Source organism: Hypomesus transpacificus, chromosome 7 (genome assembly GCF_021917145.1).
Source record: "Hypomesus transpacificus isolate Combined female chromosome 7, fHypTra1, whole genome shotgun sequence".
NCBI lineage: Eukaryota > Metazoa > Chordata > Actinopteri > Osmeriformes > Osmeridae > Hypomesus > Hypomesus transpacificus.
The window spans coordinates 1,689,445-1,712,143 of record NC_061066.1 but is presented as its reverse complement, the minus strand read 5'-3'; the positions used below and the strand labels follow the sequence as shown (position 1 = coordinate 1,712,143).

The window sequence follows — 22,699 nt, the reverse complement described above, 5'->3', positions numbered from 1 at the left end:
GAGCTGAATAATTCAGTACTTTACATTAGCATTCTATTGTTGCAGTTAGGCTGAGATGTAAACACGAGAGGCAGCAATTACTTTTTAATCCAGCGTGCTGAAAGCCGCCTTCTCTAATTGCAAGAATGTTTTAAGTACATTCCAAAGTGGAGACGGGCGAAGCAATTGCTCAACTTGGATGTCATTGTTCTTGTCAGGAGGTATCTTTTCAACTGACATTTTTACTGGGTGATAATTGTCCTTTGGAACACATGGAAAGCGGTCAAATACATGATTTGAATAATTGTACAGGTCCTACTTGTCCTACCTTTCAGGTTACTCAAGGAAAACCTTTTCTTTCTTCAGAGAAATTGGTATAAAAGGCCAAGTTGAAATGAAAAGTAGCTATTACATTTGTTGATGTTTTTCAACAAAGGTATTAGCATGTGAAGGTACCGATTTGATTTCAGTTAATTTGGTTCAGTTAGGAAAGTATGTCAAATTGCTGTGGGAAGTTTGTAAATCCTCTTTTTTTTTTATGAGCCTGCTCAGGGTAGTTTAAATATTGTAATGAACCTTTTGCCAGTTGCCAAGCTTTGAAGAATGTATTTGCTTGTGAGCAATATTGAAACAGTGTGTAGCAGCAGTATCATTTTGTGTGAAAGGAAAACTATTTTCTAAATCACATTTTCCAGTTGGCCTACACACAAAATATGTTGGTAAATTTTGCATGCATATTTATTTTCTCTTGACTAAGTGCTGTTGGAACAAACACTAGGGAGAAGTATTAACTGTTTTAACAAAGTTCGGATCCCTATATAAATCTTTGTGTGAGGAGGATGCACTGCGGCCCTTGATGGGAGGCAACATGTGTGTGCATCTGTTGTGTGTCTGAAATAGCCTCTCCTCCGGTCCTTAGAAAGGAATGATAAGAGGGAATCAGGGGTGGGTGGGAGGGTTCCAGGGTCAAAGTTCAGGATGGAGGTCTTGTGGGGGATAAATGGGTGGAGCTGAGAGTAGACAAGACTTGGTAACGGAAAAAATAGACTCCATTCCATCCGTTTAACAGTCTCCCCCCGTGCCAGACCAATAGCCATTGAATTTTGGTCAGGAGTTGGTCACATGGTAATGAGAAACCCTTAAAAGAGCCCAAGCCGCCACACAGGAGATCTCACTCATCTGTGTTTCGTACACCAGCTGGTCTGTGTGTGAAATCCTGTTCCACTCGCCACTGCTGGGCTGTCCACAAGGCAGGATCAACATCATGTCAGATACAGAGGAGGTTATGGAGGACTACGAGCAGGAGGAAGAGGAAGAGGTGAATGAGGAAGAGCAAGAAGAAGAAGAAGAAACTGAGCAGGCTGAAGAGGAAGAGGAGAAGGTGGAGGTAGCTAAGTTGGTAGAGGAAGAGAAGGAAGAAGAAGAAGAAGAAGAAAAAGAGCATGTCGAGGAGGATGAGGAAGAGAAGGAACACGAGGAGGGGGAAAACAAACCAAAACACAATAAAATGTACATACCTAACATCACTCTCCCCAAACTCCCCGAGGGTGAGAAATTGGACTTTGATGACCTTCACCGCAAGAGGCTGGAGAAGGACTTCAACGACCTTCAGAGCCTGATAGAGCTGCACTTCTCCAGCCGTCAGAAAGAGGAGGAGGAGTTGGTCGCCCTGCGTAGCCGCATTGAGCGCCGTCGCTCGGACCGCTCCGAGCAGCAGCGGGTTCGTGCCGAACAGGACCGGGAGCGGCAAGCCCGTCTGGCCGAGGAGAGGGCGCGTCGTGAGGAGGAAGTAGCCAAAGTCCGCGCCGAAGAGGAGGCCAAGAAAAAGAAAACCTTTTCCAACAAGGCTTTTGGGGGCTACCTGCAGAAGGTGGATCAGAAGAAGGGTAAAAAGCTGACCGAGCGCGAGAAAAAGACCAAGGCGTTGATGGAACGCCGTAAACCCCTCAACATCGACCACCTGAACCAGGAGAAGCTGGCGGAGAAAGCCCGGGACCTGTGGGCATGGCTGCGAGACCTCCACGCTGAGAAGTTTGAGCTGGCTGAGAAGCTCAAGAGGCAGAAGTATGACGTGTACGTGCTGCGGAACCGTGTCAGTGACCACCAGAGAGGCTCCAAGGCCAACAAGACCACCAGGGGGGCCAAGGGGAAACTAGCCAAACACTGAGGGATCAGTCTCAAACGCTGGACCATGCAGAGTGCCACTACCCTCTGTCACTTCTGTAACATGTGATAAATGTTAGTTTTTGTATTTACTAGTGTGTGTGTGTTAGGGGACAGGGGGTGGGGGTGGGGGTGGGGGGGTATTTAAGTTAGGTACTACATATCTGTGTGCGAACCGCCAGTAATGTCTTCAACAAGTTTTTGCACAAGGTGTTGCTTGTAGTTGTGTAATCAATCAATAGTTTTACTTCATATAATGAACACTAGTTCTGTGCTGATATTTATGGTAAAAATGTCATTTGGTAGCTGTGTGCCTGATTACATTATATTAAAATCTGTGAAAGCTTGTTGCTATGTTGGTTGTTATTTCACAAATACATATTTGATGTTGATTACATCTTAAAATGATATATTCAGTAGGCTTGCTCACAGTAAAAATCACGGAATCGAAAATAACACCCCCTACACCGTACATATGGTCATATGTTTTCCTATGTTTCTTGTTAATCCATTGGGTCAAACAGATGCAGCGTATCCCTATTGCTGTTGCTTGGCAATACTGTTCTGCAGCACTGGGATGAGAAAGCTCTAACTATAGATTGATGAATGAATCCCGACTTCTTGATTGCTGCCCCCTAGGGAGACAGCTGGCAGTTACATGGTGGCTTGTTTTTATAGTCTGGCATTAGAAGGCACCTTCCACCAAATGGGAGAGAAGAACCAGTAATGTACTGTACCTGTGTAGTATATGGCTACCCCATTAAAATTCACTTTGCTCTGGATTACAACATAAAGTTTAAATATACATTAAAACTATATTTATTAGGAGTGTTCAGTAAGTGCTTTTTTAATATTGGCTTGGTCAATCACTAGATGGCACCAAGTCACCAGTCTACTGTAAGAAATATTTACTGTGGCGTTGAATGTATTTATATGAAATACTAGCGCTGAAGTTTCCTTCCACTAATGTCCATCCAAAGTCTTTCCCTCAAGCTTATAACCATTCTGTAAACATTAAATCTTGGGACCAGTAAACCAAATCCCTCAGTCTTTTTATGGTCTCTTTGTAGTTTCTGTTCAACGGGCTGATTTCAGTACCCAGGGGTTTGCAGCCTTCTCATTACAGAGAGCTTTCTGATACCTAAGTGCACTCAAAGGACCCTTATCTTAGACTGTTCCCCGGTCCCTTGCTACACTACGATGGCCCCCTACCAGTTGTTACACTATCTACAAAAATACCAACTTTGAAATCACACTGAACACATTTCCAGCGGGGGAAACAAAAAAAACACCTGGCAAACACTCAGCAAACACAAATCAAAGCGCCAGAATGAAATCTTTGTCAAGACAGGTGTCGGGGAAACATTTGTCCTGTGAGGTTTAGATTGTGGTTTAGCTTTGCCTGCCTGCCCGTCACCCAGGTGCCGTTCTGTTCTTGTAGCCATGAGAATCTATTAAAGGCTTCCAGACACTGCTGTTTGCCAACAGGTTTCCATAGAGACTACGGGAGGCCAACTCCAATCCAGCTCCACCCCCATCTCACAGTGAGGGTGGGGGGTTCTTATTGATGATATAACGGACAGAGTTTATGTGCTGCAATAGTTCCTCACTGCATCGGTATGCAAAATATATCTACAGAAGTTGGAATTGCAAAACATTAATTTAAAATACATTTTATATTTGATGTTTCTTAGTATGAATTTATGTTTCTTTAGATAGTTCCTACACATCCACAAGAGGTGAATTGCTGAAGGCATTCTGAGAGTTACAAGAAATCCTCAATAGCAATGCACACCCTAGTAAAAGAAAGCAAGGACGAGAGAGAGAGGGAGAGAGAGAGAAAAAGAAAGAGATGGAAGAAGATAAAAATAGAGAGAGGGAAAGAGGGGGGAAAGAAATAAAAAAGCGAGGGGGGGTCGAAGGAAGAAGAGAGACCGAAAAATAAAGAGAGAGAAAATGTGAGCATGTGTGAGAGAAACACAGAAAGAGAGAGAGAAAGAGAGAGAAAGAGAGAGAGAGAGCATGAACTGTGATAGCAGCTGCAGTGTCACCAGGGGGGGGTGCCTGCTCATTAAGGCCCAGCAGAGGCCAGAGGACACAATGACTAAGGATAGATTGACAGCTGCCATGCAAAGACACAGTGCCCTTGCCATCAGTCCGGGCTGTAGCTCTTCATAAACTGATCAGACACAAACCAGTCACGTGCATTTGGTTGATGACTAAAAAACAAATAGGAAATTGAGTGGAAACCTTTGTGTTTGCAATAAACTCAAATGTCTTCCATAAACTCAGCAGCAGAGCAGTACTATTTCTTTGTGCAAAGATATTTGGACTGCAGAGTAAGTGGAGTGCATTTGTGTGTATGGATGTAGAGTAGTTATCAGGGGCATTCTACAGCAGTTAGAACAGCTGTGTAATAACAATCGTTAGATGTAATTGGGGGAAGGGGGGGGTGCAGGGATAAAGAGTGTTGTGGACAGACATTCTCTATATAGTGACAAAAGCAACCTTTTTTCTGTTAGAAGCAAAACCAACAAAAAGTTAAGTCCCTAATCTAAGTACTTCTTCACAGCAGTCAGATCACAGTTTATAGAGAACCATAACTTTAAAAAGTCAGTTTGGCTCCACTCACATAGCTAGATTTTTGTGTGCAAGGTTTTGTGGCGCAGAGTGGAATGTAAGAGATGCCTGTGCTGTGGGTGGCCCATATGCCATTGAGCTCCACTGCTCTATTGCATCTTCCATGAGGGTCATTGAGGGTCCAAAGAATGCCTGTTGGCTCAGTCTCCAATGAATCATTAACAGTATCTGTAATTGGAAGATTAGTTTTATTGGTTAGATCAGTGATCTTCAACACTAGTCCTCAGGGCCCACTGCCCTAGAAGCTTCCCTGCTCCAACACACCTGATTCAAATGAAGGGGTCGCTACTATGAGTTTTCAGTGGCTGCAGCTGTACTACAGTTGGAGGTGTTCCTTTTGTCGGTATGTTCAAAAAGACTTGACAGGCAGACTCAATGATGTGAGATGATGTGCTTCTCACATACTCGATTTATATTTTAAATCTTTCTTAATGACGGTTATTTTTGAGGATAATTGATTTGTTATTTGGTACACAGCAACCATGCATGGATTTCTTTAGATATAATTCAAACTACATATGGACAAGCTACATTTACACATCAACACATTGATTAGACAGCAGGATACTTAGCAGGCAATAGCATTATTGTACACTTCAACATTTGCTTTATCATTAAATCATAATTCTAACTACTTTTTTGATCCAGAAACTGCTGGGTCAATGTATGCTTGCTCATTACCGTTAATACAGATTTCTGGCAGTGCTAGGTAAGGTGAAACAAAGATGTGTTGGTTAAACCATGCATAACAATATACATCATCATCTCATAGGTGGATGCATCCACATCAGGGAAGTTGTTAGACATAAAGCTCTACTGGGCCACAGGCCCCTATTCATATCCCTTTTTTTCTTCCAAGCTTGCGGCGCACAATGCACTACTGGGCTATAGAAACTCCCCTTGCTTAACCCATGATACAACAGTTCAGGGACGCAAGTTTGAAATCAGCTTTGGCAGGAACATCAATAGCTAATGCAAGTGCGCACATTTGTTTTGCATTCATTTGAGCGCAAATACAGTTTTTTGAGCTTCATGTAATATTGTTTTTATGTTTTAGTCAAAATAAGATGATCAGTAGGCTTTGCCTACCACAATTCTGACTTGTGTGCCAAGTCCGACACCTGAACTTCTGTGTGCGTGCTGCAGTGGCTAATTGGCAAGCTCAGAAGAGCGAGCTGACATGGAATTCTGCGGACATCGGTTTGTGTTTACGGTAAAACTGCTTTGATTTTACAAGTGGTGATTGGGATACTGCATTTATTTTTTCCAGGATTATAAATCTAAATGAATGCACTGGCTAATAAAGTAAATTGTTATAACTCAAACTTTTGATTTTACTGGGGCACAGCTGATTTATACTGGGGCACGTGGCCCAGTAAAAAGGGTATAACGACACCCTTGTTCCCTGTATCTTGCAATGAGAAACAGACACACACACATACACACACTTACACACACATATAAGTCATGGGAGAAATTAGAGAGACTCTCTGGCTGCCTCCATCCACTGGATAAATTAGCCTGCCCCGGAGACTGAGCCATTAGGGCTTATCTCCTTCTCCCTCCAAATTGAGGAGGGACCTGGAGCCATCCAGGGATATTCAAGAGATTTAGTTTCTCTGACAGAACATTAATCTCTATGCCTCCTCAGTTGGCTCTCAGTACCCAGGTCCTGATCCCTCTGGCCTTATAAAGACCGATGTAACTCCACTATGTATACCATTAAGGCTCAGTTTATTTCAAGAGTGTTAGGACGGAGCAGGGGTTGCATGTGGAGCATAGGGTGTGATGGTTATTGTGTCATACTTTCTTGTTTGTTGATCTTCACATTATGGGTGGAAGTCGTGTGTGCATTTGTTTGTGAGTCACGATTGTGTGTGTGTCCATGCAGAGGCATGTGAAGCACACTAAATATAAACTGTTTCTATTAGCTAACAGCAGGCTGCGGTGTGTGCCCATGCCCACTGACATAGTGCAGGACAAGGGGTTGAAGCATGCTGTGACTCATCTCTTCAGTGTGGGAGTCTGGTCTCTCATTCACAGAAACAGAACTAGACTACACTACCATTCTCCTCAAATGGACTCTAGCCTGTGTAGATGTCAGCATGACATGGAGAAGTGAACACAGTGATCTGGCCTGGCTGGCTTGTTAATGAACCTCATTGGCTGAAGTGTTGAAGTCAGTGGAAAATAATTGAAACTGAAAATAAAAGATGTAGGCCTTGGAGTTGTAAAGGTTGGATGCTGGACTGGTTATGTTCCCCACATTGAGAGAAAAAGGGAGCGTTTGTGTGTATGTGCCCAATGTATACGTGTGTAGTATGCATCATAATACTTGAAATACCATAACGAGAAGATTAGTTTACAACCATGTTCCTCATAACTCATTGCAGAGGAAAAGGTTGGACAAGGCCTCTGGCAATCTTTAAACACCTGCTTGTGTTTCCTCCTCATGTCTGGATGCTTACAGGTTACTCATGTCCCTGGCACCATCCACCTGTTTGTGACCACGTAAGACATGACTGAGGACCTGTGTGGATGTGCTGCTGCTGGGTGGGACGGAACTCTGTGACGGTCGATGCGGGTGATGAACGGTTGCATTCACATTCAGGCTCACATCCTCCCGCGTGGCCTCCCTCTGAATCGAATGATTCACGTTGACTTCCACACCTCTGCACTGCATCGAGTGGATTACCACGGCAACAGCCGCGGTCAGACCACGGCATGAGCCGTGTGGCCTCCTCCCGATGCCACCACCATGCAGGGAGACAGCAGCTGAGGATGAGGGGGACGCCATTGTCTCCGAACACACCTGTTGGAGCACCGCAACGGAGGTCTGTGTGTCCAATTTCAGCCGTGGAAGGATTATGACATTCTCAGACAGGCTTGACACCAGCGTTTCACTCTAGTGTCTGAGAATAAAGAGGTACATCGAGCAGCAGGGATCCTGTTTCTGTAGCCCTCCCCCCTCCAACACCAAGAATGTTAAATATTCACAGTCAGAAGGAAATTCACATATAGAAGACAGGGATGAATGGAAATACACAGGTATTTCAGGTGTTTAACATTGTTTTTTACCTCAACTGCAGTCTGTATTCATTGTTCCTTATAAAGTAGGTCCCCCTGTAGCTTTGTGGGTCCAATTCTACAATCGATATCCATACTGTGGACTCCAAATTGACTCAACTACATGGATGTCACACAGCACACATCAGAGAGCACTCTGTAATCCTGCCCTGATGTAGGTCACGATAACCATTTTCAGAGCATAATCAACCATGTAATAGTCTTTATTTTGTGGGTGTTTTCTCCCAGACCCCCTGTTGAGATCATGTAACAGACACATTTTAACACCCCCCCCCTCACCAAAGTAAACATGAATTAACATGTCCTGATTATTCATGAGCTCCATGCACATGTCAAAGTGAATAAATCCAGAAAGAAGAGTAACGAAACACGATTCCAGTGCTCTTACCCATGGGGTAAAACATCTATTTTGGGCCCCTTATATCAATATGTTTCCGTTGGCAGAGCTAGTTTATTTTATTTTTTATAACCCTTCTCTTTCCTCTCTGTGACTAGGCTGACACAGAGAGGATCTATTTGTTGAGTTCTTTGTGATCACCTCCTTTGCTACAAAGCGGGCCGTGTCTAAGAGCAAGCTAGATCACACATCAAATACATGCCAATGCATCACTGCAATCAAATAGGTCTTTATTGGAGGTTTCAAACAATGATGGTAATTGGAAGATAACTTACACAATTCTTTCATGTACTTGCCATTGAAAAAAAACACCTCTGCACTGTCTTTAATGCATGTGTGATGATCTTGATTGACGGCTTTTTTATTTCATCTCCTTCTGATCTAGTGCATCAGTTGAGCACGTTGGTTATTTGCCATGTGACCTGTGGCTGTGACCACAATATATTCTTTATGCAACCTCAAGTGCTACCTGTTATAAAACCATTTGGGTTTAATGGGATGTGATATGACATAACAGCCTGTCCATCCTTCCACATGTAATGGTCCTCATAATTGACCAAGTTCCACTCCAGTGTTGGGAACGAGTTGACCGTAACCCATTGTATCCCTCGATAACTCCACACTCGACTTAGATTAAGCCTGTGTTTCTCCTCCAGTCTTATAACACTGTAACTTGCCCACGTGTCATTGTAGCTGTTGCATAACATGATTGGTACGTATCTCTTGTACGACTTACACAAGACAGGTATCTCTACCCCAGACAGTTTCTTTGTCCGTCAATCTGTTATTATACTTCAAGAGTTACTAAACTCCAAAACCCCTTTTTTTCTGTTAAACCCTTAGTGGTTGTACGCATGGCTAAACTCATCATTCCTGGTCTTGCTTCCGATAAATCTTTGAAAGTATAGAAACAATCTGAAGGTTTGGTCAACACTTTACATAAAGGTAACATTAACTGCCACGTCACTCCCAAGCATTGCCTACAGTAAAAGCATTGCCCACAGTAGAAACATTGCCTACAGTCTTTAGTTTTGTTGAAATGTACATTCATGTGTACATTATTCATACTACTTTAGAATCAATTAGTATGAATAATACCTACCCAGAATAAACAATGAGATGGATAAATCTTATAAAAAATCAGCAATTTGCTGAAAACATTTTCTTTAAATGTATTCCTGTGTTGCAGGTGCATTGTTAATGCCGGTCGCAAAGATAGCGCTGTCGTCCCCAAGTCTCCCATAAAAAGCATGCCTGCTGTATACCAGACACAAACACCCAGGAAATGACAAAGCTTTAATTACATGCATCAACATGTGGAGCTATTAGCAAACTCTGGGTTTACCAAAAAAGGGAGCTGGTGGCTTTCATTACCAAGGAAGCTACTGAAACAGCAATGTCTATCCATTTAATGGGATCAAAGGCTTATTCGGATATTATGTCAAGATCAAAATGCTCCTTTTTAGATTATGACCATCAAAAAGAAACAGATGACAAAGCAGAAGGAAGAAGCTCTATACTTTAAGAGGTCAGAATGTATTCCAGCGACAGTTTGTCCCGTTTGTCCTTTGATGTTGTTAGCACATGCTCTGTTTGATGTACCTGGATAGAAATAGCACACCGTTACCAAATCTATAACATACAACATCAAGATTTCAAACCAGTTGGCTACACTGTGGGCTACACTGTCACCAGTACGACCAATTTCTATTGATTTAAGAGTTTTAAGCAAACAAGTTGCCATTAAAAGCAGATCTAAATTAGTTGAACAATGGAATCCAAAAGTTTTCTCTGTCTTTGAATTTGTCTTTTTTGTTGCACACACAGCAAGAATCTTTGAAGCTGGTTCTATGCTCTGTAATTATCAACAATTATGTTCTCCAAATGGGGGACAACATATAATGCTTTCCTGTCCAGGGGAGGAGAAAAGTATTTTTTCTTCTTGGCCTTTCAGCGCACAGAGAAACAGTTTTAATGGAGCGTGTGTCAGGCACCAGTAGAGGAGAATAAATGGAAGCTGGGCACTCTGTGTGAGTGGCGGCTCGGCAATTAAAGTGACAGGCCAACTCACTGATGGTGACACGCCCCACTGGCCCTTGCCAAGGGGAGGACGGGCAACGGAAGGCCCCCGAAGGTGCCTCGAATCAATATCACCTTCCACTGAGGGACTGAAGTTCTGTAGCTAATCAGTTATGAGACGTGACCTGTTTGGTAGGTGTTGCATCGAGGGAGAGTAGTGTGCTTCTCACAGTACAGGGCCTTATTGAGTGGAGACATAGTCCTGTGGTACCTGTGCTTTGGGGTAAGATAAATATTCATTAGGTGGCTGAAAAGTGTTCAATTGCAAAAAACATTCCAAGATGATTGATTTGACAGAAATGAATTTCTTCTCAATGTTACCCAGATTGTTTACTGTCAAAGCTGCCATGCCACCTAATTTGAACAAAGACCATAACATCTCAAAATCAACATATGTAGGAAATGCATGAACAAAATTTAATTTGGAAAATTCCCTTGAATGAAAACTCTGTCAATTGCTTTATATTTAATTGATGATACAATGTTCAAGTACACAAATGTACTGTGCAGCATAGCAGTAGAGAAAGATTATAATCATACCACAGGTACATATCATTTTGTGGAATATAATGTGAAATCAGGGTTTTGATCAATGGTACATGAACAACAATCAAATCCGTTTTGCTTTTGGAGCCAAAATCAAATATGAGTGAGAATGTATAGAACATTAAAACATGTATGTATGAGAATATAAGGTAGTCTGCATGGGATGGTTATTCACAATGTTCACTTGCCCATAAAAATCATCATTTTCTCTTGCATACAATAGCTGTAAAGAGCTAAGTTCTAACCACTCTACCATTTATATGTGCACCCCTACTTTTAATGAATATAGGCCACTTTTATTTACCCCAAAATTCAACAACTTGACAAGGATGAATAATTACATACCACTCAGAGGCCCATTAGGTAACTCTTATCACAAAGGAATATTAAACTGTAGACAGTAAGAAGACCATCTTGCCATTTCACAGCTATTTCATTTCACCCAGAAACTACAAATCACTTATCACAAGTGGACCTGAAGCTTTACATGTTCAATGTTTTATTTTGTTAAAATACATAGGAAACACACAGTAAAATCATATTTCAAATATTTACTGCAAATTGTTACAAAAGTTATCACAAACTGTACACTTCATGACATGTGGTTACAGTTTCTGTTCTTTCTCAGTGGGTATTTTCACATAATTTCAGCAGATACACACAACATTCTTATATATGGAGCATCCAGAGAAAATGTAGTTCACTGATATACTTAGACTTATTTTCCACCATTGATACTTACTGAGTATAAATACAATGAAAAGCACAAGCTTGAGCTGTACAAATTATCACCAATACTCCATATAAATACACAGTAAATACATTTACTTTTTGATCGCAAGAAGTATACAACAACAAACGCTCTTATGTGTTTCTTTTAAATATATACAAACACTTGCATTAAGAGGTGTATGTACAAATGTAAACATAGTGTATTGGCATGTATAAAATACTATATCATATATTAATTTAACTTAAGTTTGATTTGTTCAACAATATTGATATAATACATTGACATGCATGCTACAATGTACAAAAAAACATGGGGTTTAATCCTGGGGATAGTTAGGGGCAATAGCTAATTATTTTAATGTGCAAAGTAAAGTTAACAGTTCATAGCCTTTAAGTATTTGCTATGTTTGTTTTGTATTATTACTTATGTGTAAATCAGAAATATAATTTAAGACGGAAAGGTTATTTACTTTGTATCATATGGCTTTCAATGAAGCACAAAATATAACACAACCAGTACACTTTTTGAAAGAAAGAAAGTCTAACTAGTTGATGTACAACAATTTAACATGAAAGAAGCTTGGTTGTTTTATGTTCATTTAGCATCTTTGCATACTTAAACTCTCTATACAGCCAGCCAACTAGAAGAAAATGTCAAATTGAATGTATCTCATTATTCATGACTTCCAAAATGAATGAATGAATTTTGATTAATAATAATAGATTGTTCATAACATGAATACAGCCTAGTAATTTAATTGTTTTTTTTTTCTCTGAAAAGGGAATATTCATCAATTTAGTTATTTTGCCTTGCAGACGACGCATTGTACATTCCGCTATGTAAAAACAGCCTGCTACATACTGGCTACTGTTCAGCTACTTACTTCATTTTACCTGTTGAAAATCAACAGGTTTTTGAAATAGTTCAACCAAATACTGTATGCCTGATACGGTACTTTGTTAAAATAAGCATTGACTGTCAGTGGCCAGGTGGCAAAATAATGTGTATACTCTGAAGGATGTCCACCCAGCCCTATACGTTTAGACCACCTGTGTTTATATTGGGGACTTATTATTCACAGTCTATTTAGGCAATGTTGAGCTCATGACATCGAGCTGAGCCCTTTAGTATTGCACCATCCAATGTGAAAATGGCAACTAAAGAACTTTGAAAGATGCTCACATATACAATAGAACATTTGCCATTTAAGGAAGTTCCTGTGCAATATTATTAAATGACAATTTACTTAATTCAAACTGCAGGAGAGATGTTGATGAAATTTAAGTCCTGGAATGTTTTTACAATTTTCAATGTAAACCTTGCAATTTTGTTAATCCATCAACTGTATGGGATAAAGATCAAAGGCCAAGGCAGCTCTTCTGTAATGTAAATTAAGCAGTACCATTACAAATTAACCATAGTTGGAACAAAAACTAGCTACCAACTTCTAATGAAGATAATAGCAAAAATGTTTTGTTGGCACTGCATTAATGAACTACACTCACCCAAACCATAACCTCTTAATAAGGAATTGCATATTGTGCAATGTTTTATTTACTTGAGTAATGTCTCATAACACCTGAATAAATAACGTTATCCTAGGTAATGTGGTATTTGGTTCAACCTGTCTTCTTCAGGGCGTCAGAGGAGGTTTGGGTGACGGACAGGAGCCCTGGCTCTCGAAGCTCGTTGCTCTTCCTGGCCACTGTGGAGAAAATGTGAAACTGTTAAATATCGTTAACTCTTCAGGATTGAGAGACATGTGCTCTATCTGCAACTAATTGGTCATAATTTTGTTTTAAAAATGAAATTGTAAAATCTACTTGATATTGCATGCACAATCACTATTGATGGAACCTGTGTCCAAGCATGATAAGAGTTCTTAATGTCATAATGTTTCTATCAAGGATATCGTCTTGTGACGTCATTGCCATAGACTGTGCTCTCAGAGCTACTGCCAGACTTTAATTGGAATTCTCACTTGTTTGCACGTGTTTGAGAGAATGTCCCACACTGCAACCATAGATAATAAGAGATTGATAGACAGATAACCCAGCAATGGGACCTTATTCAATCAATTTCCCTGATCAAACTAACCAGGGATTAATACCAGTACACCATGTATCCAATTGATCATTTGGATTTTGCCCATGTATGATAATTATAGTCAGGGTCAGATTTCCCTCTCTATTCTGGCACAGACAACATCCTTGTATTCTCATTGAGCTGTGTATTTGTATTAATTGACAGGGTATTTTCCAAAGCTCTGTGATTGGCTGCAAGACATGTTTCTCTATGTTTAGATAGCCATGTGATGCAGCTAAGCAGAGTGGGAGCTCTGGAAAACCCTGCAATTTATTTGTTGTACCTACTCTTACTTTCAGGAAAAAAGAACAGGCTTCTACCTCTCCCAGGGCATGCCAATGTGTGATGGGCTTGCGAGGATAAGCTAACATCTCATTCCAGTGGTCACGTCCAAGACCCTCAGTCTCTGGGCCTGTGCGACAAACACCAATCACCTCGTTGTGTCCTACCCTGTAATTATGACACACATACATGCCTCTTATTGAGTCATCGGGTTAAAGCAGCCTAATGTTACAATCACATTTGATCAGATTTTCTACAATGTTTAATCATTCAGTTTTTCTGCTTCTTTGTTTCTGTTGAAATTCAAAAGCAATCAAGCACACTATGTAATGTGTGCAATTTTGTCTTCAAAACACTGCATGTAAATCCACACAAAAACAGGTAAACAAACATGTACAAATACAGTAGTGTATATAAGCAGATAGCTAATCAAAAAAGCTTTGAATCAAGACAATGGATTCACTCAAGATGTATTTGTCAGCACACAACAAAGCTTATGGAACCTAACAACCACAGTACATTTAAGTCTGATTAAATGTTTCAAACATGTAATTGCTAATATGAGTAAATTATGGGGCATTTGGGAGAGATCCACTTAGAGGTCATGATTAGATTGTATATGGGAACTTAAGTGGAAAGTTTAGTTTGAGAAGTTTACTCCAGTTCAACTTCACTTCATTTTTCGTTACACTTCTTAACTCATTGACTACGGTAGCAGTTGGCTATGATTACACATAAATGGTACAATCCCACTTACACTGTATCTCATCATTATGCTCAGTATGCAGAACAGTTCAGCTGTCTTTATAGGGAAATGTTCAACTCACCGGTCATAGTCCATCACCATGATAGACAAGCTGACTTGTTCTACGTTCTCCGGAGGAATGTCAAAGATAATGGCTTCGTTGTAAACTGGGTTGAGCGTGCTCTTCTTTGTGGTGGTTTTCCTCTTCTTCAGCCTCCGTCCGTCACAGATCAGAGAAACCTTCACGTAGGGGTCTAGAGACACAATGCCTTCACTTTTTAGAAAGATGCATTTGATTTTACATTTCAATTGCTATGAACTCACCCACATACATTAAAGACATGGAAGTGTGCTCCCCCGTTTTTCTTATCTTTATACGTTTACATTTCTACATTTATCAATTGTTTTCATCAAAGCGATGTTCAAATGCATGACTTTATTGCAGCAGATTATCCCGGACTAGAAGTGCACATTTCAGTTTTACAGAGGTTAAAACCAAAGAGCAGTCTGTATTTAACGAGACAGAGCAACAATAACAACATCTCAACTGCAACATTGCAGTTGAGTCATTGCAGTCATTACTCCATCATAGGATACTGTGTTGTTGTTGCTGTCCTGGTCATGTGGGCTGCTGCAGCCTTACCTGAAGAGCCTGTGATGTCCATGGCCTTGAGGTTCCTGCATTTGATAACGGTCAATGTCATCCTGCCTGCCGTCGGAAGGTAGCAGAGCGAGTACATGATTTCTCCAAGGTCCACGCTCTCCTGGAGACAAACAAAAGAACATGTTCATATTTGAGATTGATTGAAGTGCATTAATGTGCATTTGTGTAATTGGGACCTCACCCAAGGTGGAATGTACAAATGTGTTTGACAAAACTCTTAAGAGGCCCCATTAGTGTCTGCTTACGCTGTTTAACTCTTTTGATATTACTATTTGCATATTGAACAACATAAAGTAACTTCTACTCTCTACTCTATTAAAATGTCATTTTAGAGCATGTGAGTATGGTGCCTTTGAGAATACAATCCTGTGGACATACACAAGTTATGACAGATAAAAAAATAAATCATTGTAATACATCATTGTAATACATTATATTCAGTGTTAGTACAGTTCAGCCAACGTGAATATGTTTCATTTCAGAGAATGTTATGAGATTTGTTAGTGAATCATCAATTTGAAATAATCAATGTAAAAAGGTTATGCCAAAGGTACTTATCATGAAGGAATCAGGCATTATTAGGCAGTGGATGCTCTGGAAATTGCTCTGGAAAATCCGCTTCTACAATAAATCGGCATTTGAACACTCCGTGTCACCCATCTCCACTCCTGTGCCAAATTCTTGCCACAACCCACCAGGTGAGGATCGTTAATGTAATATTTTGGTGGGTTATTCTGATTTGGTGATTATTTTGTCAACATGGAACTGGAAATAGCCTGGAAGGAGGAGCCTTGAATTACAGTAGTTAGCTCTTTCCAGCTGACTGGGTGGTACTTTACAGCCAGTCATATCACTGAAGAAAAAATTACAACACTTGATAACACAAAACTACACTAGCATTTTTGGGAAATAACAGTTCAACTCCTTGAACTTTGTGATGCCGACAACTCAGTAATAGTCTACTCAGTGTGACAACAACAACATCCATTATGAATGCATAAATACTTCATTTGAAAAGGACACTTTGAAATAAAAAAAATACTGTGAATTAGAAAAAAGATAATTTGTTGTAAAAAAAAAAAATAATGAAATTGATGACAGGCACTCATTGTTATAATGCATCCAAAAGCCATAACCTCATTCCACCTCAATAGGATGGTAATTCGGGTAATGTAATTGCCAAAAGATTGCATAAACAGGACCAACAGTCATAGAGGGTTGATAATGGAGCTAGACAAAGCAATACACAATAGAAGAACAGAAGGAGACAGAACAGTCAAACCTATCAACACAAAGAGTACAATACACAAAGAGACTTTCAACATTTATGTCTGTAAACAAAACAGAGTTACTCTACAGAAATCTTTCTGGAATGAGAGATGTATCCCCTGCCTTCACATTAAAAGAAGCTGTACTTCAAATTGTATACTTTATAACATGGTATAGCATATGTATAATATACTGTATAGCATGTGTAATATAGTATACGATATGAAAGCTCCTGTAAGGCCTTAATTGTACTATTAGATATAGTCCTATGCAATGTTTAAATGGGTGAAGTCATGTATTTTTTTTCTTCAAATTACTTCAGAAACCCTTTTTTTTTTTTCATTTCGTGTCATTGGGAACACTATGCCATTGTTATGCTTTAACATAACACAGTCACATGAATGCCCAGGCAACCTGCAGATGCTGAAGATGCTGAATACCCAGTGTTACAAACTCAAATTCCTTTCCCCAGGTACTACCCAGTGCGGTCACATGTTTGTACATGCCCACAGTCCAGAGTTGTTTTTGACTTTTATGCCCTTATCATGTCGCATTGTGCCAAAATTATTGACTGTATAACTGAACTTATAATGTTTGTTATAATATGCCATGAATTAAAACATTGGCAATTAAAATGGAGGAATATCAAGTTTATATCAAATCCACCCTTACACCCCCACCCGCCACCTACAGTCTTCTTCTGACAACCGTCTGGTGGTCCCACCTCTCAAGAGCGCCAGCTCCCAACCCAAGCTCTTCTCCTGTCTGGCCCCCCAATGGTGGAATCAACTCCCCACCTCCATCTGAGACACTGACTGTCTTCCCACCTTCAAGAAAAGGCTCAAGATGCACTTGTTCCGGGAGTACAACGGTACTTAGGAATGATTTTCTGGACCTGATGTTAGTTTCCTCCAGGAACACAATGACTCTTGCTCTTGTTGGTTAGTTGTAACTGATATTCCTCGCTGTGAAATACATTATTGTTGCTTGCTTTTCTATAGGTACACTTTTGAGGTTCATTTTGTGAAATGTAAAATGTGGTTAGTTTAAGGCATTAATGAGCTATGCATGTACTGTAACCCATATCTCCTAAGTTCATGACCAGCACTTCCTAAACTAACGCATATCATACTCAGTCCACACTGCCCGGTTCCTAAACACTTAGACTGATGTTGTCCAGTGGAAATGTTTTGAGCAGGAGGAAACGTTTTTAATCAAACCGTAGAAAGATAAATATGGCACCATTTGTTGCTCAGAGCAACATGAGATTATGGCTGTAACTCTGTACTATAATGTCCATGAAAGTATGTTGTCCAGATTAACTAGTGATACAAATATATTGCAGGTACAATCAAACACACAAACAACAAGCACACCCTTTATGTGATGAAGGTGACTCAAAGTAGCAATAATCAAACTCAGAGCAGGGAGAAAAAGTGGCAACCATTCATCAATTCCAGGGCAGGTTAGATGGCTTATAAGGCCTCATCCTAAAACAGAGGATGTTGATAAATTGATGACTAGGTGACAAATGGGCTGAGTTACATGTTATGCAAGAACACACAAAACATATAATACTCATATTTCGATTTTTCACCACAAGAGTTAAGCATATACTTGAACCTGTTTATTTATTGAATCCACTTTAGGGTAATTCTTCACTGATCATTGCTAACTCTCCAGAACTCTTCGCAACCCAGCCCTGACCCCACATTATTCTCCCCTTAGGTCAAAATGTTCTGAAAGGGATGTTATATGAGGCCACACTCACCGTAGTGGCGACGTGAATGTCCTTCCAAACCACTGCCTCTCTGGACAGATCGGACAGCTCAAAAAGGTTGTCCACCACCACCTCTCCGATCATGTCATGGCTGGTGAAGCGGTCAAAGTCGTAGACGCTGAAGTGCAGCTTGCGGTTACACAGCTGGTCGTACTCCACGGGGAAGCAGAAGGCTTCGTCGAACGTAGGGTTGAGGGTCTTGCGGTGGACTCGAGTCTGGAACTTCTTCTTCCTCTCTGGCAGCAGGTAGATTTTGACGTAAGGATCGGAGGTTCCTGTGAAGTCCTTGGCGGGCAGCTCCAGGGCCTTCAGGATCGTCACCACCAGCGCCTGCTCCTCGTAGTCGTATCGTAGCGAGAAGCTCAGCTTGCCACAAGTCTCCACCGGTTCTTTGGCTCCGTCCTCCGAGTCAACAGACTTCTGTTTGTAGAGCTCTGGCTTGATTCGTCCGATGCTTACCGTAGAGGATTGGCGGATGGGCAGGGTGTCCATACTGAAGTCTACGCTTGTAACGTTCATCTGGCGAGGCAGGTGGCGGCGGAATGAATTGTGTCTGTGAATGAAAAAAGGTTGGTATTAAATGTGGCCAAAATCTTTTGTGTCTAATGTAGCCTGTCATTTCATCCCTTTACTCTGTGCTAATTAACTATGTTTCATTCATTTCATTCAAATCTAGATTCACTTGTGGTTTCCACCAAGATTATTAAGATAACTTGATATCATGGGCTTAACTGTGAAGAACAGCACTTGAACTGCATAACTTTTGTATTTCAGATCTTTATCAGAAGATGTCTAGAAAATCTTGAGCATGATTCCATTCACTAATAAGTTACATTGGTTGTTCAAACCATTCATCTTTTTTTACCTCTGGTGTCACCTAGCAACTGGCACTTTTTTTTCCTATGCTACACGAAGATCACAAGAACCTACAGTGTAACCCGTTGCAAATGTCCAAACCTTGGCAGCATGAAACAAGAGCTTGGGAACAGAAACATCAAATTGAATGATTTCCATTCACTACAGCTAGTGATATTAGATTGTTCATGAGCAATCAGCAAATTAAACTTTTCGAAAAACACAGCATGGAAAGGATTGCATGAAAAACCAATCAACGTTAAAAGAAAAAGTCTTTAAGTACTAGGGAGAAGAAAAATACAAAAGGATTAGGAGAGGGAGAAAAGTTAGTGTGTGATTTAAGAGAGGATAGATTCAATAAATTGCATCAACCTTTCTAATGACAAACATTTGCAAGCACGTTTCAACAATGGCTTCCCCTGAGAGACCAGTTGCAGCTGCTTAGCTGGTCTCAGTAGGAATTGTGCCCTGCAGCACGACAGTTCCTCCTATCCCCTTACAGCATGGCAAATTACAGATGTGCTCGTTAAAACAATGTCCCCAAAAACATAGAGAAAGCGAGCTGATTGTTTAATTGCAGGGATCGTTTACCGCCGTTGCCATGGCAGCGTGACTCACGTGCACGCCCCATGCAGGATGTGGCCATGGGTGATTACAGGGCTTGAACTAGAGCGAGGGGACGTTTGAGAAGCCTTTGGGGGTAGGCGACCCTCCGAGGTCATCCATGATGCCACCAGTCACAGTGTTTTAAGGTCACTAGTTGTGATTGGTCATGAACTATCATGTCACTTAACGGTTGTCATGTCATGAACTGTCATGTGACTGTCATGCCATGCTCATGGTTTTTGGTGTGCTGTTTGTGCATGGGAAATGTAGCATATTTTCTCCCTCTTGTCATGCTTGAAAATAGCTTGTTAAGTATAAATATATGGACATAGATACGCCTCAACATCCTTCCTAGATGTTGAAACTTGCTTAAAGCATGCCCTTATAGTTTAGAGTATGTTTACACATTCTCTCAGCCTCTTCCTTACCACTCATGGATAAATAGACCCAGATGATTGAACATAGAGCCTTAGAGATTGGGACACTGCAGAGGGCACTGGAGATGAGATTAGTGGGGATGAGAGCCAAAGAGGAGTTGGGGGATTAAGGCATTGAGGATGAGAGGAGTGGGGACGAGAGCACTTAGGATGATGGCTCAATGGGGATCAGAGCCGTGTCCTGAGGCAGTGTACCTGGAGGAGGAGGTGGGTTCAGTGGTCTGCCTCTGGATCTTTGCCTGCTGGCTGAGCCTCTCTCTGAGCGCTGTCTGCACCTCGGCGGGGATGTCTGGAGACGTCTGGCTGATCTTCATGGCCGCCTCCAGGAGCTTGACCGAGCTCCGCCCGTTTAGCTTGACCTCCGGAACCTTCTTCTTCTTCTTTTCCTCCTCCATCGCCACCTTGGGCTCGAGGACCGGCGGCAGGATGGGTGGAGGAGCTTCGGGGAGTCCCACCCGGAGGCCATTGTTGTCAGCGTGGGATGAGAGGGCCTTGCTCCTCCAGATAGGCCAGCACAGCTTCCAAAAGACAAAGAGAGAGACTACCAACAGGGCGAGGCCACAGAAACCCACGACCACAGCAAGGAGACTGACAGAGATGTCTACAAACAACCAGGGAGAGAGGGAGAAAAAGAGAGAGAGATAGGGAGAGATAGACCGGGAGAAAGAAAGCGAGACATGGGGAGAGGGACAGGGAGAGAGAAAGACAGGGAAAGAGAGCGGGGGAGAGACAGAGACAGGGATAGAAAGAGACAGGGAGAGAAAAAGAGCAAGAAATTGTACAAGACAGAGGAAGATAAGATAGATAAGAAAGCGATGGACAGAGAGACAGACAAACATGCAAGAAAGAGAGAAAACGAGAGAAAGCAAGCTGTGAGAAGGCTAATGCACTTCTGTTAAATGAACGGGATGTTAGAAAGTCACATCTTATTTAAGCACATAGATCTTCATCACAATGGGAAAACATTAAATTGAATCAATTTTGTCTGGATTCACGGACAATCTCTTTCTACATGGTTTTATAATGGTAACCCAAATTACCTTTATTAACAGACGGCGCTAAACAAGGTTTCTCTATAGCAATGCTTTTCTATAATATATTTAGCTTGCTCTTATCCATTATACAATTAAAGTTACTCAGATTATGTTGCACCGTATATTATTTACATCCAAACATTGACCTTCAGGAATTCTTAATTGTACTTTTTATAAGTGCTGCGACGACTCAATACTTTGACAGGTATTGACCGCAGACAATACACCGCAGACATTATGTTCTGCTGGCGTAGATCAGAGTATCGAAATAAATGTAGCTTATGATTGAGCATATTGTCTTGAAAACCACACAAAAAATCCGACTCAGCTCACGATTGACTACTTTTGTGTTTTACCTGTTGAGCATCTCCAGCGTGGCTTGCGGACACAGCCTAAGGAAATTCACTCCGCATTATATTGTGAGGAGATCCCACTCCAAAATATTTCCCAATCGTATTGTAGCTTAATTTAACATAAAAGCACCAAACTCATTCACCTTCTCATTGTCCATTCATTTCCCCCAGGCCCACCCAATACTGACAGATTGAGATCGACCTACAGCAAAGACAAAAGTAGCTTCAGAGTCAGCTGAAGTTAAAACTACGCCAACAGTTGCCCCTCAAAAAACGCCTTAGCAGCCACTTAAGACCAAATAAACCAAACTGTAACAAAGGGGGAAAGCAATCTTGGGAAAGAGTAATAGAAAACGTAAATAATTTCCTATTTACCTGCGTTTCCTTTACCTGGTATGCTGCTTTCAAGGGGAAATATATCCGAACATTTCTCCCGATCTACATGCCCGGCGAGACACAGCTCCGTTACAATTTGGAGGGCCCTTTGGCACAAGCTAATACTGTCCTCTGTCCGGACACTCATGTCTCTCCGGTTAAGCCATTGCACGTTGGACGAGCCGGGAGGGCGGTGATTCATTTGGCCACCTTGAGCGCCGCTGAGTGCAGCCTGTCCGCACCAGATACTAGAGCGCGCGACGCGTCCACATCCATATCCTCTGCGCAATGACTGGTGTGTCTGCTTTCACGCCTCTTGCGCATTAACAAAAGATGCTTAGCACTTCGCGTCCAACCCACTAGTGTCCAATAGTAACGGAGGCTTGTGCAGCATCAACAACACTGGATTTAGAAATTGACTGAATTAAAGCACTGACTACCGAACATACTTGGTTTCAGTTAGTTATTCAATTTTAATTGTGCTCTACCTAATGTCATCGTATAGTTTTCGGTTGTTACTGTCTATGCGACCTGAGATGCATATAAAATCTAAATAACAATGTAAAAAACATTGTAATTCAAGTTTCACT

General features: G+C 41.2%; 2 protein-coding genes across 2 annotated transcripts; one reads left to right on the top strand and one right to left on the bottom strand.

The window, feature by feature from the left end:
- The first annotated feature begins 1,028 nt into the window (after nucleotides 1-1,028).
- On the top strand, nucleotides 1,029-2,284 carry tnnt2c (troponin T2c, cardiac). Its single transcript, XM_047022833.1, has one exon. The coding sequence runs from the start codon at nucleotides 1,244-1,246 to the stop codon at nucleotides 2,144-2,146; it is 903 nt and encodes a 300-aa protein (XP_046878789.1). The 5' UTR covers nucleotides 1,029-1,243; the 3' UTR covers nucleotides 2,147-2,284.
- A 10,289-nt stretch (nucleotides 2,285-12,573) lies between these two features.
- syt10 (synaptotagmin X) lies at nucleotides 12,574-22,319 on the bottom strand. Its single transcript, XM_047022942.1, has 7 exons — nucleotides 22,110-22,319; nucleotides 20,543-20,948; nucleotides 18,441-19,002; nucleotides 15,380-15,500; nucleotides 14,819-14,990; nucleotides 14,030-14,159; nucleotides 12,574-13,329 (listed from the first exon to the last, which is right to left on the bottom strand). The coding sequence occupies exons 1-7, from the start codon at nucleotides 22,309-22,311 to the stop codon at nucleotides 13,258-13,260; spliced, it is 1,665 nt and encodes a 554-aa protein (XP_046878898.1). The 5' UTR covers nucleotides 22,312-22,319; the 3' UTR covers nucleotides 12,574-13,257.
- Between the last annotated feature and the right edge of the window lie 380 nt (nucleotides 22,320-22,699).